At 35.7% G+C, this 21,086-nt stretch overlaps 1 protein-coding gene across 1 annotated transcript in view; it reads right to left on the bottom strand.

The window, feature by feature from the left end:
* The window catches only part of TMEFF2 (transmembrane protein with EGF like and two follistatin like domains 2), a 310,630-nt gene that overhangs the window by 270,584 nt on the left and 18,960 nt on the right, over positions 1-21,086 (bottom strand). The window contains exon 4 of the mRNA XM_043997782.1: positions 17,004-17,030. Coding sequence (XP_043853717.1) covers positions 17,004-17,030 — 27 coding nt within the window. The remainder of the gene's footprint in view (positions 1-17,003; positions 17,031-21,086) is intronic.

Below are 21,086 nucleotides of genomic sequence, written 5' to 3'. Positions count from 1 at the left end.
CAGCAGGAATTCACATAAGGTCAGCGGGGAGGAGAGTAGGGATGGCTCTGCTCCCTTGAATTACACTTGGGGAATCCTCAGCCTTTCATTGCTGATTACTTTGTTGGGGGAAACCCTAGTGGCCTCCCTAGTGCCATTCCTTCCCCTCCTGGGATCCCTGAATATTGATTCAACACTATGGCAGCTAAAACTGGGAAGGAGGAGAGCGCATTTTTTCTTTCCTCATCTGCTTCCCTAATCTGAACTGTTATCAATTGCTGTTGTAGCACTATCAGCAGCTACTTTGTTCTCCATCTCTTGGCAGTCATATGATTTCCTCCAGTCTTTGGTTTCTCTGAAGAGTACTGAGTCCAAAGAATGTCATATAATACAGTTGGAATCATGTCACTTTCCCAAAGATCACAATCTCCCACCTTTTATTTAATGAAATTCAAACTCATGGTCTGGTAAACCTACATGATGCTTTGGCTCTCTCTCTCTCTCTCTCTCTCTCTCTCTCTCTCTCTCTGTGTCTCTCTCCCCCACCCTCTCTCCCTCCCTCCCTCTTTCCTCCCCCCCATTCTGTCTCTCCTTCTTCCTTTATTTTTTTTGGATATAATAATTGTACTTATAAATTTGGATATACTTTTATTATCCTCAGTGATATATTCTCAATAGTAGGTATTAAGTAGATAAATAACTTCCTGTAAAATAAAATCACAACTTTGTAAAAGGCATACCTCTCAACGTAAGAATTTCAAGGTTGATGAAGATATTAAATGTGATTATGTGGTTGTGTTTGTTCAGCCATTTTCAATCATATTTGACTCTTTGTGACCTCGTTTGGGGTTTTCTTTGCAAAGATAATGGAGTACTTTGCCCAAATTCACATAACTAGCAAGTGTCTGATGCCAGGTTTGTATTTACAAAGATGAGTCTTCCTGACTTCAGGCTTGGCACTCTATCCACTGTGCCACCTAGACTCTGTGATTACACTGAAGTAATTTTGTAGTTTAAAAAAATAAATTCATGCTACAGTATGGAATATCCCTAACATGTAAAATCCCAATGAGGAAAAAAATTAATTAGGAATCTCACATATTTGACATTTCTCCCCTTCCATTCTCCGTTTTGAGAGAAAGGGGCAACACATAAATAAATGAAGTGATGTCAGAGATTTTTCATAAAATATTCCACTGATCATGGGTATACAGAATCTCTTCTTCCTTATACCTTAGCAGAGACAGTGTTGTTTAGTAGTAAAAAGTTCACTGAACCAGAAATAAGATCCATGTTTTAGTTGAAGTTCTTCCACAAACTAAGTAGATCAGTTTACTTTTCTGAACCTCATTATCTTCACCTTTATGAAGACGGGATTGAAGTAGATGACCTCAAGGGGTCCTTTCAGTACTAACATTCTATGATTTTTCTAATGTTGGATATAATGATACTTTATGGTGAGAAACTTTAACATTATCATCCTGATGACAGAAATCTAAAATTATTTGATGCTCACTATATTAGGGTTTACTAAAATTAAACATGCTTTAGAATGATTTAAAATAGAAAGCATTGATATATAAAATAAAATTAACTAGAATACTGTGTTCTAGTTAAATTTTTGCTGTTTCAAGTTAGAGATGATATCAAACTACTCTAGATTGCCTACACCTTAGAAGGCAGGCTAAGGATCTAAAATGATTTTAGATTAATTGGAGCAATGGCCTGACCTAAGTGAAATTGAATACTTTAACAGCTAAATGCAAGATATTAGTCTCAGGCAAGAATCCAACAAACTAAAATAGAATTGGTCAAGAGAAGCTGAAAAAAAAGGCAAACAATCTGAGGGAATAATAGCAGAGCATAAACTTTATATGAATTAACATGACCATTAGTAGGCTCATGAAACAGGGATACTATGGTATGGGAAAAACACACTATTCATTAATTTAAATATTAGCTAATTCATGGTTATCTATGGTCATGAGGGACAGACACAAATAAATAAAATGTACAAATTAACAAAAATATTTGAATAGCTCCTATGTTTTGCTCCATTGGACCTGTACTAGATTTACCAATGGTTTTGTGTTTTAATTCACATTTCAACTTTTCAGTGAACAATGAAATGTCTCGAACTCTAGGCATTCCTGAAAGCAGAAGGTGAAGGACTGCTGTCAGCCAATTTATGAATACTAGAATCAGTAAGTATAGCCCAAACTGTCTCTTTACTGGATACTATGCAAATCCTATCAATAACATGTACTGCACCTGAGACCTTAATGTAGTGAATAGTTTTTGGTGATGATGGCATCTATTTTCAGTACTCATCACTAGAAAAAAACATATATAGTGTTGGAGCGAAGAGCAAAAAGAATTAATGAGATGTAATGTGATCTATGAAGGCAAATAGAAGAGCTAGAGTTATTTAGTCTAAGAAAGTGGCCTTCTTCTAGGCATAAAGTACATAAAAGGTGATTGTGAGGCTACCCAAGACCAAGTAAAGACTCATTTGAAAAGAAGCTTTGGTGAGTTCAATAAAACATTAGAAATGGTATACTTGGGGAGGCTGCAACAACACAAAATATTTTCTTAAAGGTTTTAAAGAATAGAACAGACAGTCATTTAGAGAACTGGTTTAGATCATTTCATGTCTCTCACCCACATCTATCAGTGCTACCTTTTCTCTTTAATATACTTTGTATTTATTTATTTGGGTTTATACTGTTTTAACCCCTTGCCTACAAAAGAATGTTATATCCTCAAGTGGAGGAAATGTTCCATTATTAACTTTTTGTCCGCAATATCTAAGATAGTGGGATATGGGGTTGATATAAGGAACTCCCAGATTAAGAAATGTAATCTACCAATGCAAGGAGGCATGTTCTCTGAAAATTATAATCTTAGAGTTTCTTGGGGCACAGATTTGTCTAGGGTCACACAGGCAGTATGGGTCAGAGGAACAAAACCTAGTTCTTTGTACCTCAGTGTTCAACCGTCTAGCTTCTACTATTCCATGTCTTTTTCTTCATATAATAGTCTTAATAGATGAATATTGAATAAATAAATTAACAAAATATTGTTTGTCTCTTATATCAGTAGGTTATGATAATGGAAGCTTTCACATATAAAAAATTCACCAAGTCTTCCTCCAGAAATACAGATTCCTTTCAAATTCAAAGGAATAGTGCATTGGAAGGAAAGATACTTCTCCAGAAGAATAATTTTTATTGGTTTCAACTTAGTTTCTTGCTTGTTTTCAAGGTGAGTTTAGATAGTTTGAAGCTATGTTAGTCATAAGTTCTGAGAGATCTTACCAAAGTAGAAAGGACCTCAGAATGGAACGAACCTCCTTAAGTTCAAAGAGGTGCACTTCCATATTGTCCTTACGTGATGGATTTGCTCGTCACACAAACACTAATGAAATCAGAGATCTATGGTGTTTTGAAGAATAATGATTGCTAAAATACTTTTAAAGTATCTCATGTGCATCTCTGTATACAAATGTTTATTAGTAATTATGTAAATTTTGTATAGAACCCCTCATTCATGGACTCTGTGCAATATCAGATACTCTTGACATAGCTACTATATACATAGACTAATGGATGAACAAATCAAGCAAGATTTTATTATATTGGTAGGGTTTGAATTCTGTACTGGTATAAACAGCACCACGCCAATGAAATCATCAATTTACTCAAAACTGGAAGAATAGAAGTTTTGCCATCACAAAGATGGTGATTTAGAATTCACTATCTAGAATTCATGGATAGATTTCAGGGGAGGATGGATCTCTCTCAGGAAAAGAACAGTGGGGTTGCTTTTATTACAGTGTTTCACCTAAGGTGGACAAATAGCACAGACTCCAAGGACAGGAAAAGTTAAAGGGTCCAGGGAATAATATAACTTTTAGTTTCTTCTCCAATGGTTTATACATACACACACACACACACACACTCAAACACAATTTTTTGATTCTCATCCTTCTTTCCCTTTCAATAGGTCCACTGATAAGTCCAGTGATAACTTTGAAAGATGCCTTTTGTACAATACACTAGATGTTCATATCTGTTGTAGCTTACATATAGGGCAGTTAGGTGGTGCAATGGATAGAGCGCTGAGCCTGGAGTCAGGAAGACATGTTTAAATCCATCTTCAGATACATACTAGATGTGTGACCCCAGGCCAGTTATTTAACCTGTTTGTCTCAGTTTCTTCAGCCATATAATGGGATAGTAATAGTACCTGCCTCCTTGGCTTATTGTGAGGATAAAATGAAATAATATTTTAAAGTGTTTAGCACAATGTCTGGAACATAGTAAATTCTATATAAATGTTAAATATCATTATCATTTTATTATCTTTCATTATCCAGTAGAACCTTTGTACTTTATTTTTTTAAATCTATAACATACAGTACAAGTCATAAATGCCCCCCAAAATTATGATATTACATTGCATTGGTCTTGATTTTACTTATAATTGAAGAAAAAGAAGACAACACAGTGGGACACAGAAGAGCAGTGACTCTAGAATCAAAGGATCTGGATTCAAATCCTGCCTGATGGTTTACTACCTGTCTAACTTTGGGCAAATCTCTCAGCCTCTCTTGTCTTTAATTTCCATAAGTTTAACAAGAAGTGTTTGGCCTACAGGTCCTCTAGGTCTCTTCCAGCTTTCCTCCCAAACTCTTTTTTTTAGAGGAGCCCCTATGACAAGAATTCTTTGCTAAAAATAATTTGTATTAGTGTTGGTAAGTTACATATTCTTGAAAGCCAATTTTTAAGATAAGGATTCCCATTAAACTGTGAACTCTGTGGGCAGGGACAGCCATTTGCTTCTTTTTTTTTGTCTCATTAGCACTTATCACAGTCTCTGGCACATAGTAGGCATTTAATAAATCTTTATTGATTGGTTAAGATGAAGGATTGACTTTTACCTCTGTATCTTCCTACCTGACTGCTTCACTCTACTCCCATAGATTTGACCATGGTTCAGTCTCTTATTACCTCATCCATAAATTCATTTCAACAGTGTACTAGTAAGTCTCCCTGCCTCAAATCTCTTTCCTTCCCCACCCCCTCTATCCTTCAAACAGCTGCCAGTGATCTTCTTTAAGTGCTGATCTGACCACATCTTTCCTCTATTTAATAAATTCCTGTACCTCCCTATTGTCTATAGGATAAACTTTCAAATTCCTCTGTTTAACTCTTAAAACCCTTCACAGCCTGGCCCCAATTGATTTTTCCAATCTAACTGTTATTTACCTTGCCCCACCCTAGAGCCCCCACACACATACTCTGCAGGCTAGCCCAACTATCTGTGTCTTTTCCTCATCTATTGCACTCCACATCCCATCTCTAAGTCATTGTATTGGCCATCCCTAGCATGTACTCTTCTCTCATGGCTACCTCACAGAAAGTTTCTTTTCTTTTAAGAGGCAGCTAGGTGGCACAGTGGATAGAGCACCAGCCCTGGAGTCAGGAGTACCTGAGTTCAAATCCGGCCTCCAACACTTACTAGCTGTGTGACCCTGGGCAAGTCACTTAATCCCAGTTGCCACACTAAAAAAAAAAAAGGAAAAAAAAAGAGGCAGTTTAAGCAACTCTATCTACATCAAATCATTCCTGTTCCCCCAATTTCTAATGATCTCCCTTCTTGACTACATTATATTTATTTCTATGTATTCTCTTTCTATTTTTTCCATATAATACTTATAAGAGTAATTATTTTCTCAAACTCTGCCTCATTAGAATACATTCTCTTTTGCAGTAGTTAGTTTTACCAGAAACTAGCATAACACCTGGTGCATAGTAGTATAAAAAAATTTAATTATTAGCTAGCTAATCTGAAAAAACTATATAATTGGACTTATGAAAAATTGTAACTATATGAAAAATAAGTTTAGAAAAATTATAAGTGGGCTGTAAGTCCCATCTGGGTTGCCATTCAAATGTAGAAATATTTTAACTGGCTAGGTCTAATGTGGGGACTTTTGACTAACTGGCTATCTGACCACTATTAATTTGATATGGGCCATTTATAAAGTTCCACCACACTGCTCCACTCCCAAAATTGATAAGCAAAAGATTAAGAAGCCTCTTAACGAAATAATCAAAGCAGAGTTTATTTATGAGATACAATTTAAAATTATGAATACAGGAAAATAAAATGTACAACCTGACTGTGTTCCAGCATGTCTTTCCACCTGCTGTGCCTGGAACTTTTTTAGCCTCCTCCTGTGTACCAATGGACCTTCTTCTAGAGTTCTCCTAGTGAAAAGCCCCCCTGCTCCATATCAGCCTCTGTCCCTTCTTGCTCTTAGCTTTTTCTCCTTCCCCTGTCTCTTAGTGCTCCAGACTCTCTGTTCTCTTAATCTTCGCTTTCTCCAACCTGTACCCTGTGCTGACCGATTCTGTGCTTTCCGCCGCGCCCCCCCCTTTCTCTAACCTCCTGTACTGTCTCCTCCTCTCTTTACGTAGCATCAGTCTCCTTAGCGTCCTTGTATCCCCTTTCTGTCCATTCCTCTTAGGGTCTCTAGTCTCTGGAGTCCTCCTTGTAGCTCCTTTCTGTCCATTCCTTTCCAACCTCTTAACCTTCTGGCCTCTCCCTTCCTCCTAGTCCGCTGGCATTCTCCCTTTATATATGTTCCTTCTCACCCATCAAATCTCGGGCTCTTGCCACCCCACCCCCACACCAAGCTAATCTGCCAGCCGCACTAGGGCTGCGGCTGTGGTGGGGGGGGACCCAGGTCTCCAGGGGCCCATGCCGCCTGCTGTGTGCCCAGGGACCTCTGCACAGGCTATGGCAGAGGCCAGCCTGGATGAGCCTGGGATCTCTGGGATAGATATTCTCAGGGTGGAGGGAGTTGGGGCTTTTTCCCCCAGCCCTCTGACCTGGCGTCCTGTAAAACTCACGGGGCTTTTTTTTTTTTTTGCTCAACAGAAGCAGAGGGGGAGGGGCACCAGCCCCTCACACAAAAAGAAGAAAAACCTGAGGGCCTAAGGCTTTCTAATCTCAGCCCAAAGGTAGGGTCCCCAAATCAAAATAAATTTCCACAGTTGGAAATTAATAAATGCTTGTTGATCGATTAACTGCAGTTCTTAATATTCAAGCCTTTTATAGCACTTCCTTGCACTTCTTGTGCACTTGTGTACTCTTTATTATATCTATGTGTGTGTTTCTATCTAGAGGGTGTCAGGAAGGTGTCAATGCAGTTTTTTGGGGGGTTTTTGGTGAGGCAATTGGGGTTAAGTGACTTGCCTAGGGTCACACAGCTAGTAAGTGTCAAGTGTCTGAGGCCGGATTTGAACTCAGGTCCTCCTGACTCCAGGGCGGGTGCTCTATCTACTGCACCACCTAGCTGCCTCATCAATGCAGTTTTAATCTACTAAAATTACATATATATACATATGCATATATGTATGTATATGTATATATTTGTGTGTACGTGTGTGTATACATCTATCTTTGTATGCATATATAAAATATCTTGTAATAGGGTGTGCACGTGTGTATCTGTGTGGTAGACAGACTAGCCATTGAGGGTCCTTTCATTTAAAAATGCTTGGATTTGTCCTTCCAGGTGGATTTATTCAGACTGTGTGTAGATACTTCCCAGAGGTGAGCCTACTTCTAGTTATGAGTGGATGAGGGGTCTGATGCTTCCTGCTGGTGGTTATGGAGGAAGGTTCTGGTTGGCTGTGGAGGTGGAGCAGTTGATGACTCTCTTCCACTAGGCAGCTTATAGCAGTCCTTCCCTTATGCATTGTCAAAAAGGATTGTGCAAAAAGTCAGGAAGGTAGGGATGCAACCAAGCAACAGTCCCCTGGTCACTCATGGCTAGAAGTAAGCTCATCAAGCCTCTTCACATGGTTGGATTAGAAACAAGATGGGAAATTTGGGTATTCTTTGTATAACCCAACAGGAAAGATAAATTCAAGAGTGCTCTAAGGACTGACAAGCCGTCTTTGGCCAGTCTCCCCATTGTATTTCTCCTCTACTAAACTATAAATTCTTTGAGGAAAATTTAGTTCTGAATATGTGAGACTTGCACACACATTTACACACAAATATAATGTAGAGTAAACTTTTGCATAGGAGGTGCAAACAAGTTTGATGAACAGCTTTGAATATTCAGTGCAAAGTCCATTGAGCAAAACAGAACTATTTTCTGTTTCTGCCTGCAAACTGGCATTAGGATGGGATAGTCAAAATAAGGGATCCCAGAACTATCGCACTCACAGGATACTTTTGTATGTGGGATGCACAAAGAGACAACAGTAACAGATTGAAACAGATGTCATCTAGACAAGATTACTATAAGAGGAAGGAAAGAGAGATGCAGATGGAAAAAATGAGAGGGAAGGGGAAAAGATCAAGTTTAGAACATTTGTTTCATTAGTAATGGATTCAGTGAAAACAACCCAACTATAGAATAAGAAGCTGGAGGCAGAGGGACTATTTTTAAAAACTTGATTATTTTCCTGTTAGTCTTCAAAACCCTGCATTAAAACACACACACACACACACACACACACACACACACAGGCGAATAGAAGGCACAGGTTTTCAGAACCACTTCACTAATTGACAAACAACAAAGTAACAATTTTGGTTTAATTCATTGAGCCAAATCTCTAATATTAATGAAGCAGTTTCTTTCTGAGTTATTCCCATATTTTAATTGATGAATTATTCCAAAGAATATAGTAAAAGCATACCGAAAACCTAAATGCCATAAAAAGTAGTAAGTGCTTGGGGCAGCTAGATGGTACAGTGGATAGAGCACCGGCCCTGGAGTCAGGAGTACCTGAGTTCAAATCCGGCCTCAGACACTTAACACTTACTAGCTGTGTGACCCTGGGCAAGTCATTTAACCCCAATTGCCTCACTAAAAATTAAAAAAAAAAGTAGTGAGTGCTTAGGACATTAGGAAAATAAGTCACATTTTATGTGTACATACATGTGCAAACTTCACATATATACAAATGCATGCATGTTATATATACATTTTGTGTACATGTATGCATATCTATGCATATGTATACACACATGCATATGCATACACATATGCACATAACACAATGTACATATACATTTGTGCATACTATGATATACACATATATGTACACATATATAAAATGTGGCTTATTTCCTAATGTCCAGAGCACATAATACCACATAGATTTTTTCAAATATAATATATAATTTATATTTTACATATATCTCTATATATAGATATATTTTACATTGAAATAAATTTAGAAGTGATAGTATATAAGCCTGCAGGTGTGTGTTTACGTACAAAAATGTGCTTCCAGCAAGAGGAATATTTTGCTTCATACAAGTTCAAAAGCCATTAAAATATGTGACTATGCACACCTGCATTATTTGAGACCAAATTGATAACCATAAGCCAGGAAATGATGCTAGGGTGAAAATATCACAGATTATTTTAAATCAATTTACTTTTAAAGAGCCATAATCTCTCTACATAATGTTCCCATGTTTAATATTCATCACTGGGCAGGAAGGTATTTATTCTCTGTGGCTAACTTCCTGCAGGCTACAGTTCCCTCCTATTTCTCCTCATGTGTCCTACTGGTCACTCTCCCCTGAAAAAAATAGCTTTTGATTCAGTTCTAAGGCCATTAAATTGACTGTCAGGTTTCTCTTTGCCAGGCTAAACAGCTGTGGTTTCTTTTACTATGTCTCAAAGCTTTCACTTTCTGAACCTTTGATCTTCTTTGTGCTTCTCCTCTGAGCATACTTCAAGAATTCCATGTTCTTCAATTTATGGAACTCATCTTGAACCAACTACACTAATGAAGAGAGAATGAGTGGTGAGAACAAAGACAACCTCACAGTTATCCCCTTCCTTCCTTCCTTCCTTCCTTCCTTCCTTCCTTCCTTCCTTCCTTCCTTCCTTCCTTCCTTCCTTCCTTCCTTCCTTCCTTCCTTCCTTCCTTCCTTCCTTCCTTCCTTCCTTCCTTCCTTCCTTCCTTCCTTCCTTCCTTCCTTCCTTCCTTCCTTCCTTCCTTCCTTCCTTCCTTCCTTCCTTCCTTCCTTCCTTCCATGTATTTAAGCAAATTATATTTTGGTTTGATTAATTTTCACTTACATTTAGTTATTTCTATATTTCTTTTGAATAAGGATATAATCTCTCTTTGTAGCATGATATTATTTGACTAGAGGTGACAAATTTGAAAACAACATTAAACTATAACATTTCTTTCCTTTTCCAACTTCATTTCTTTAAAAATAAGAATACCTTCAATTAAGTTCTTAGAGACTCAAGGGATTTCACATTAGATGATTATATTTGTTGTAATAGTATTATTTGTCCCTCTTTTATATTTAAGAAAATAAATCACCCAGGAGTTCATTAAGTCCACTGACTACCCAGCAAAGAAGAGATTTAACAAAAAGAAAGGCAATGACTCATAGAAGTATTGATACAAAATTGGAAGAGACCTCAGATTCCATATACTCCAACTCCCTCATTTTACAGATGAGAAAACTGAGACCTAGGAAGATTAAGTAAGTGAATTCAAGACCTCTGAATTTACAGATAGTAAGTGTTCTTTCTACTGTATCACACTATTGCTAACAATCAATGTAGATGAGTCAGGCAAAAGATTCAAAATTCCATATTATTTTACTATTCAGAGCTCCCTATGTTACCTGTGTGATAAAATAAAGCTATTCTTAAAGAGATAGTTCCACGCTTTGGTCCACCAGCCCGCATTGATTCTGACAAAGGCACACATTTTACTGATTCGGTTTTATTCCAAATATACTCTTTCTTGGGAGTAACTCTAACATTCCATACGCTCTACCACCCACAAAGTTCAGGCCAGGTTGAACATATGGATAAAGAGTTTAAGAGTATGATTGGCAAATTATGTACTGAAACCCATTTGAAAACCAGGCTGGAACTCAAGGCTAGATAGGCCTTTTCTTAACTTTCTGAACTCCATGTGAATACCTGTATGCTTTAATAAATGTTTAATGCCCAAAGACTGGTGCTAAAGCTTCTAATTTAAGGTGACCACAATTTAGATTTTTAAACATCACACCTGGAATCAGTTATTCAGTCAATGATCATTTACTAAGTGAACACTATTTGCCAGGCACTGTGCTAACTGGAGGAATAAAAAAAAAAGTTCACTCAGTCTATTGGAGGAGGAGTCTTGCAAACAATTATGTATAAACAAGATACAGGGGGGATAAAAAGGAGATTTTTTTTTTTTTTTGGAGGGAAGGTACTAGCATTAAGGGGGATTAAGAAAAGATTCTTGTAGAAGGTGAGATTTTAGCTAGTACTTGAAGGAAACTAGGGTGGCCAGGAAGTGAAGATGAGAAGGGAGAGAATTCCAGGCATGGCAGAGAGCAGATTAAAATGTCCATAGTCAGGAGATGGAGTGAAGAAATGCAAGAAGACCAGTGTCACTGTGTTGCAAAATATGTGGGAATAAGGCATAAAAAGACTGGAAAGGGAGGTAGGGACCAAAGTCATGAAGGGCTTTGAGTACCAAACAGAACTTTGATACTGTTGGCAATAGAGAGCTAGTGTGTGTGTGTGTGTGTGTTTGTGTGTGTGTGTGTGTGTGTGAAAAGATCAGACCTGTGCTTTAAGGAAGATCAATCTGACAGCTAAGTGAAGAGTGTACATAGTGGAGAGAGACTTGGAGACCGGCTAGAAAGCTGGCTCTTATAATTGTTCAGCAGTGAGGTGATTAGGGCCTATGACAGGGTAGTGTCAGAAGAAAAAGGAATGCTAGAAATACATAGAACTAGCTATTATTGCATTCTCAGCCAACCTGAGCAAAGACATGACAGTAATGTGTGAAAACAAACTAGTTGTATTAGAAATTAATACCATTTTCTTTCTTTTGTTTTTCATCATTCCCATTTAAATTTTTTTCCTTATGCAAATTTCTTTGATCTTTCTCCCAATTTCTTCAGCCCATCCATGCCTCATTCATCCTTCCTCATCTACGTTCCTCCCTGCAGATACTGTTTCTCTCTGTTGTAGAAAAGGTAAGATTGATTCTAACCTTTAAAATTCTGAGATCAGACTTAAACTGACTTTCAGAACTCTCTAAGTTCATCTTTGGGGCAAAGCAGCAAATCTCTGCAATGGGAGTGCAGAAGAAAAAGCAATGGTTTCTGCTTTTCCCTGCATGTACTGCCCTTGGAGAATCTCAAATCTTGCATGCATGGTAGGATTTCCCTATTGGATCAGCATTACAGCTGAATCTACTTGCAATTGATGAGCTACTTGTCAATTACAGGCCTCCTGAGCAGCACTGCTGGCCCAATACAGAAAAAAAGGGTTAGGCACATTTTTTTTTCTTTCTGCTTGAGGGCATCTTCATTTTGAATAAGGTTGCCAGAAACTTACTCTAACACTAAGCATGGCAGGACACTAATTCGTCTCAAGAGAGTGAATAAAAATAGAAACTATGGCAAAAATAAAAATTTGTAGAATGAATGTTGATTTTTTTGTTGCTTACAAAGTATTTGAGTTTGTTTCTTTTGCTTTTCCAGGTTTTTAACAATTTTATTTAGATTTTTAAATAGATAAAAAACTTAGATTTTTAACAATTTTCATCATATGGTGGACAGCTTAAAAGATTTTGTCAATTCCTGAGTCTATAGACCAGATGTTAGGACCACTATGGAGAAATGCCGTTTTTTAATAACTTCTAAATTTTAAAACTTCCCAAATGTTTGTTAATAGGTTGTGTCATGCATAACATCGAGCTCCTTTTAGAAGTTAAAAGCATTTCTTCTTATTATGGTATTAACAGAGATGGAGTAAGATTTTAAAAGTAAAGCATTTCAGAGGTCAAGTTAAACAAAAGACACAACACAAAATAAAGCTGTACATTTTCAAACTCTCTATGGTAACTCATTTTCTATGTCAGATTTATGTATTTTTGATTGCCTGGATAATTTAGCCTTCCTCATCCCAAATACTATTCTTAATTACTTAAATAAATATACTTCCTTTTATTTTGTACTATATAAGTATGCCTCAAGTATTAACATCATAACCATGCCATATCTTTTTAGAAAAATCCTCAGTTCCTATCATTTTCTTCTTATGTAAACTGTGCTAAAGCTGCTAACTGAATATTATATCAAATATTTTAACTGTGAATAACTTTTTGTAAGTACACCCATTCAATGTGCACAATAGGGAATCCAGTCTTATTTCATGGTGATGGTTATTAGAAGGTTAAATACTAATTTCCTTTAATTTGCTGTATTTTGTTATTAGAGCGTCCAATAAAACCTCAGTGAATCCAAAAGATTTAAAATACATGATATAGTGAAAGGTTTTCAAAGCTTTGTTCTTTTTTAATACCATTTTGAGAGGTGGAGAGAGGAAAGGGGTGGGGTTATTCTTCAACCACCCACGTAACCCTGATTTTCAAGAGTAATACTACTTTAATACTAATTCTACTGCAGTATCTGATGCCTAAGAAAGCCTGTGGGTGGATAAGATGTTATTATTCTTCCTACACACACACACACACACACACACACACACACACACACACACACACACACACACTCACTTTCTTATTTACAACATCAAATATCTAAACATATATGTACTTAAAATACAACCCCTATTCTCTAAAACATCTTTCAAATTTCTTTGGAATTTGCTACCGTGTTCTGCCACATTTCATCTTACTATAAAAATACTCATACTTGACAATTAATTTTAATTCAATCTAAATATTTCAGCCAGCATGTAAGAGACTTTTTGATGCAAAATGTTTTGAACCAAACATTTCTTGTTTAAAAAATGCAACGAAACAAATAATGCAGTTTATTATTTTCTAAATGGACAATTTGTGTCATTTGTGCTAATAAAATTCCATTTTCATCAAAAGGCATGAGGTACTGATTGAGAAGCATTAATACATGTTATTTACATGAAATATCTGCAACTCACAAATTCTATGCATGTCTGTATATGTTCAGGTAACACCTTAGATAAACACAATTTTATACAAACACTGATCACAATTTTGATAGGCTCCCTAACCACACAAATCAATAGCTATATATTTTTAAATTCCCTCTAGAATATGTATAGATTGGTTAGTATGCATTTTATATAGGTTTCACTTCCTGTTTTGACAATAAAAATCTCCCCTCAGTTGTGGAGAACTACAAATATCATTCTCTTACCAGGAAATCACTTAGCCCAATTTTAAATTCTAGGAAAAATGCCCCTCCCCCTTAAAAAAGTTAAGAAAATTAAGGAAAAAGTCAAATTTGAACTGTTTGAGCTCAGAATTGTGTGTTTAAGTTACAATATTTACCACATGCTGACCTGCTCTGTATGTGTATATATTTATGTTTTACAAGGGTATTTATTAACTTTTCCATTTAAACAAATGCACACCTAACTGTAACTATTTAACTTGTCTTAAAACTAACAAACGGCTTAAAGTAAGTGCACAGACACCCCTAATTTTGCCAAAGCCCTGTAAGGAGGGGGATTCTTTTGGCTCAGAATATCTAATTTTTGGGGTAAATGTAATAACCCAATAGACTCAACTAATGTCCTTATGCTCAATTATTTGACAGGAAAAAAATAACACCCAACTGTTTCAATGCCCTAGAAACATGGTACCAATTTAAGGGTGGATAAAATTCTACCATTGCAGGGGTGGAAATGGCAACCCAAATTATTAAACAAAAAAGGGGGTTTCAAGATACATGGGATTGTTTAGGGTTTTTTTTTCATTTTTGTTTTTTGTTTTTGTTTTTTTTAGTTCATTCAATTTTAGGTTATAATATTCTGGATAGCCTGTCACTATCTTGTAACAAAGTAGGTTAGAAACACACCAAGGTTTCCTACCAAAGTGAGACTGACTAGAATTCATGCACATTCTCACACACATATGTATACAAACTCATATATATTATACACATATATTAATATATGTTATTTATCACACCTTGCAGTGAAACAATAGCTACTATAAAAATGACTCTGAAACTGTTTATGTTCTCTGTTTTTATTTTGGAGCACGTATTTTAAAATATTGTTTTGATTCATTTATTCTCCAAATCAGAAATAAAAATGAAGAAATTTGGGAGAGGGAAAAAAAACTAAGAAAAAGGAGAGAAAATGGTATTTATCATTGAAATTTCATGAGATTTATTTATAAACTTCAAACTTTTCAAGTTAGAATGCAAATTATTCATGAGAAAAATCAAACTTTGTTCAGACAGAAGCACAAAATTCTTACACCAAGGAGCTAAGTTGAAACAAACAAAAAACAGCCCCTGAATTCACATTCACTTATGTGAAGTAATATCAGACTGAAAGCAAACCTTAAGCCACATGCTTCTGATGAAAAAAGAGATGAAAGGGGAAAAAAGAAGAAAAACATGACAAGATATGAACAAATTAAGGAATATAGAAATGGACCAATGATGAGTCAAGTTCTTATTCAAAACATAACAAAATTCTGAGTATATGAGTAGTACTAGTGAAATATTTGATTCACAAATTTCTTGTTTCAAGGATTCTAGAAAACAATCAGGTTTTGTTGCAGATACGGTAGAACAAGGCTGACACAAGGGATTTTTAAATTGAGTTGTCTACACAAGAATCAAACAGCTGGAAAACACACCGAATTTTGCATATAAACAACTTCCACGAGTAACATTTTCTAAATTGATCAATTCTTTAACATTTTAATGGTGAAACACCTAAGAGAGGAATGTTTCTTTTCTTTTTTTTTTTTAATGACTTATTTGCTTTTCCAACTCCTGTTTTAAAAACCTCAAGGGAAGCTTTCTTAGGAGTGGTATATTAATCACGGAGCAAAAATCTTTATCTTAGAGATATTGAAAGATTGTGACCTATAGCGTATCATTTGATGTTGAAACTACATTTCATGCTCTAGTGACACTCACTCTTGACTTGAGTACTGTATTATGGCTTTTATGGAAAAACTGTGCACTGACTTTGAATTCACATGATGAGGTGCTCTACTTCTCTACTTAGGCTACTGCTCAGGTTGCCAATTAAGCCTTAGAGTATTGAAGGCAGTTCTGTAGACCTTTCAAATACAATGTGCCAACTAGATCTTATCTACTTCACAGATTCACTTTCAAAGCAGCTGTCTGGTCTCCCCATGGTCCTCTTCTACTTGTCTTTTGTTAAACTCAAATTTGACTTTTAACTTGAAATTATTTGGAAATCATGCTTTCTGATGCTATGCAACATAAGGCAGAAATTCATTATATTGGAAGAATGGCCATGATCATAGCCACCATATTTTTGTTTAAATCAGACAAAATATTATACACTTTTTCTTGCTTTCTTTATATAAGTTCTGTCCTAGTTGTCTTTAATCTGCAAAAGTACCTTAAAACAAGTTCAATAAATAAGTTCTATACTGAACATATAGTCATTATGGGAAATGTTTTTTTTCAGTAATTTAATTTTTGGAAAAGAAAGACTTTTATTTTTCACATCATTTTTTCTCATGTAAAAAACATCCTTTAGTTTCACATTGTGAGTCAAATTATTTTTAATGAAACTTATTTTACCTCAGGCATTTTTACTTGATTGATACTCATCAAAATAGAGTATATTATTCTTTTTAAATATGATGTTGCAAGAAGTTTCTCCAGAATTATGTTAGAGATTGCTAATCACTTTTTAGAAATTTATATCAGCAAGTTTATCAATACTGAAAATCTGCCTAAGGGTCTCCATATAGAAAGTATATATAGACTTTAAAACATGAATAAACTAGGAACAGTAGGAGATAGAGTTCTTAGTACAGCTTGTAAGTAATACAAAATAATTTATTTTAGATAAAAATTTACTTAGTTAATGACATATAATATTCATCCTTGCTGAAAATTCAAATTATCTTTTCAGAAATTATAAATGAAAAAAGTATAACATGCTAAATTCATAAACACATATGAATCATTTTTCATACTTTTTATAAAACAGTTCCTACCTCCATCTCCAGATCCTGATCCCGCATCTGAAAAAATAAATGAATAATGAATAAATATATAAAATTACACATTTTGCTTATTTTATATCTATTCTAATAGCTAAGGATGTTATGTCATAAGTAAATTACAGATATACAATATGGCCACTTAATTTTTTTTACATGAGGATAAACTTGATTCTTCATTTCAAGTACCTTGGGAAAAACTAATATATATGTATATATATATATATATTAGTATATATACATATGTATATACTAAATCTTTAAGAGCATATATATATTTGCTCTTAAAGAATTAGTATCTCAGAAATAAAATTATATGCAAATTTTAGATTCAGCTTGTACATTTGCTGGGCAAAATCTTTCATATTTACTTTTAATGAAGTCAAATTTAACATTAAACAGAAAATAAAAATTACAGTGAAAAGAGAAGCTTGTAACAATCAGTGAGTTTCACAGATGCAATACTCCAAGGAATACAGCAGCATAAACACTTAATTGGTATTCCTATCCTTGCAAATTGGATGCATACAAAGCAAGGAGCATTTAGAAATGAATACCTTCATATTAAATTGTTAATACTTTTCACAAATATGTAAGTAATTATAGATGATATCTAAAGAAGGAACTGAAATCACTTTTCTCCTTTATGAAGTCAATATAATGCTAAGCTCAGTTCTCCCCTTTGTACTAAGAATTGTGTTTTCCTGGTTCATCGGGGAGAAGCAGTGCCTCTCTGCTCTTCTTTTCTCACATATTATTATACCTGAGCAAAGCTGTTTATCCCTAGGAGCTATGTTTTCAACTGCATTCACTAGATAAGCAAGCCCCACTCTCTGTTCCTTTGGTGCCCCAAGTCCCTGTGCAGAAGATTTGGGTTCTGCAGAGAAATGGAGTTTTTCACTACAGTTTATGTTCTAGCTCTGATATCCTATTTCAGTTAGATATGCCTGAGGCTACAAAGTTGTCCCTGCAAAGTATCTTTCTGTTCCTGTGTGGTAAGAAATGAGACATACCTTCCCTCTCTGACTCTCAGCCCTTCTTGTACATTACAAATATATCCTTTGGTCATCCTTCCATTTTGCTAGTTATAGATTAAGGCAACTATTTTGATGTAAAAAACCCACTTGTTCAGTTCTTCTTAGAATGCTGGCACTGGGGAACAGTGCCTACTTCACAAGGTCAACTTTGTTTTAATCACTTTAGGCTCTGTCAGAGAACATGATTTGTTGTAGGAGGAATGAATGGCCTACATTATATTTTCAAGTTCTGTAATAATAATTAGACTATAGTATAATGGTTTTGTGAGTTATTATTAGAATGGTATTCTATTGTATTTTGCTTCAAAATAAATAACAATATTTGTATTATGTTTTTAAAACTATTAGTATAGGGGGCAGCTAGGTGGCACAGTGGAAAAAGCACCGGCCCTGGATTCAGGAGTTCCTGAGTTCAAATCTGGCCTTAGACACTTGACACTTACTAGCTGTGTGACCTTGGGCAAATCATTTAACCCCCATTGCCCCACACACAAAAAAATTAAAATAAAAAAACCCCCAAAACCCCTATCAGCATACTAAAATAGTAATAATATATCAAGAGAATTTATAACAAGCATTTATTTTTAAAGAGAAAGAAGAATGAAAACTACATCATAATTTCATAGGATTTGAACCTGGAAGATCAAAAGATTAGAAACCAACTAATAAAGTATTCCCGTCTTATAGATAAGGAAACTAAGCATCAAATGGAATAAATGAATTTTCCAAGGTCATGCAGGTAAATTTATGGGTTTTAAAAACCAGGTCCTCTGACCCCCATATCCAATGTTCTTTGCACTATACAATACTCTTTTTGTCAGTAATCCATCTTTCTAGACATAAATGACTTCAACTACATCTCTCATTTTCGGTTTCATCCAAATAACAAAGAATGAAAGAAGGAGTGAAGGAATGTGTGTGACTAATCCCACTCAAACATGATAATTTTCTATTGCTTGAAGACAACTACCATGTTTCAAATAAGACATCTCTACTCCATGCTAAATATCTTCAGTTTCCTTAATAAGTCCTCATATAAAATAATTTTCTGTCCCTCCATCATCTTAAGTTACTTTCTTTTGGAAATGCCATAGCTTGTTGATGATCTTCCTAAACTTACGTACTCACGATTACTCACTATTTTCCACACCTGGTCTGGCAAGTAAAAAGAATGGTGGGACTCTCAACCCCCTAATTCTGGACACTCTTCAATCTGAGGTTGTGCTAGCTATCCTTTTAGCCACTGCTACGTCTCAGTGACCTGGTAGTCTACTAATACCCTAAGATCTTTTTTTTTTTACCCAAACTGTTATCTAGCCATATTCAATCAATATGCAGTTATGAAATGTTTGCTGTGTCAGGCCCTATGCTATGTGCTAGGGATGCAAAGAAAGGCAAAAAACTGTCTTCAGGGAGCTCACATTCTAATCGGGAATGGCAACAGGTCAACTAGCTACAGTTGTGACTCCTATATGCTGCCTTTAAATTAGAGTAGTAATGTGAGAAAATGAGCAGGCTTCACCAATAAGAAGCCTTTTCCCAATCCAAAGTCAGATTTCTGTATAAATTCAATGTTATCAAATAAATAGAAAGTTCCATCTTCCAGTACTGTATATTTTTCAGGCTCACAACTTGCAGCCTCCATCCAGTGTCAAAGAGAATTAGAAAACAAATGGCAAATTTACAAAGTTAAGATTGGGATTCCATTTGGATATCAAAAGTCAGAACCCCAATTTATTTACAGTCAGACCTGGTTAATCTAAATCACTTTCATATCTCCATCATTATTCAGATCAAAAACTCTTCAGATTTACAAGTCAATGGAAGATGCATTCTGCAAGGCTGATTTACTAATTAAATCTTGTAGAAGTCTAGATGTGTGGATGAGCCAAGGATGGTTTGCTCAATTGTGATTAAATTTTCTACTTGACTAAGTGTTTATTTTCATAGTATTATCAATACATCAGGGAGCAGGGTATTAAGACTTGAAGAAAGTATGGGAATGAAAATGTATATGCTGATGACAGCTTGAAACTTAGCAAACTGGGAAGTGTCACTTGGCTAGCAAGCATCACTGGAGACATATAAAATCCCAGGACTTGTTTACCTGTTGTGTTCCTATTTGATACATCCCTCTCAATGTCTCTTGCTTTGTTATTTTTGCTTAGAAGCATGCAGCTGAGGTCCACTTTCCCCTCCTTTTTTCTAATGCTAATGAATCATTACCCACTTATTTTCTTCTTAGGTAGCTTGATTTCTTACAACTCTTTCTTTCATTATGTCCAGCAAAGTTGTTTAACTTTTCTGGAAATGATTGTTTCAATATCCCAACCTTTTGGTTACAGGATCACTATGGTCCTTTTCAGTCTTTCCAATTAAGGAAGGCCACCCAATGGTCCTCATACTTCCCTCCTCAATTGTTTTATGACATTCACTCTGGAGGACAGAATAACACTGATGGCTCACTAACTAATAATACTATTTTTTTTTTTTACCAATTAAAGCCTATAAGAGTCAGCTTGTTTCACTACAAACTTCACCACCAATACATTCATAGAACCTCATAAATGGAAGGACTTCAGAAGTCATATACTCCACTTGATAGCCTAACCAAAATCTATTTTATAACATACTGAACAAATGACGATCCAGTCATTGCTCAAAAATTTCTAGTGATGGGGTAACCATCAAGGGCCAGCAAGGTGGTACAATGGATGGAGAACTGGGCCTGGAGTCAGGAAGATCTTAGTTAAAATCTAGCCTCAGACATTCACTTTGTGACCCAGAGCAAGTCACTTAACGTTGTTTGCCTCAGTTTCATCATCTATAAAATGAGCTGGAAAAGGAAATGGCAAGCAATTCCAGTATCTTTGCAAGAAAAGCAAATATGGGACCATGAAGTGTCAGACATGACTGAACAACAACAACCTATCATCTCACCCATTCCATTTGTGGACAGTTCTAATTATAATTCTTTACTAAGCAGGATTTGCAGGTATACCCCAGGGCTCTCTCCTGGGCCCTCTTCTATTTCTTATCT

This window comes from Dromiciops gliroides, chromosome 3 (assembly GCF_019393635.1).
Source record: "Dromiciops gliroides isolate mDroGli1 chromosome 3, mDroGli1.pri, whole genome shotgun sequence".
In the NCBI taxonomy this organism is placed as follows: Eukaryota; Metazoa; Chordata; class Mammalia; order Microbiotheria; family Microbiotheriidae; genus Dromiciops; species Dromiciops gliroides.
Note: the sequence above shows the minus strand (reverse complement) of the source record. Positions and strands in the feature narration are given on the sequence as shown.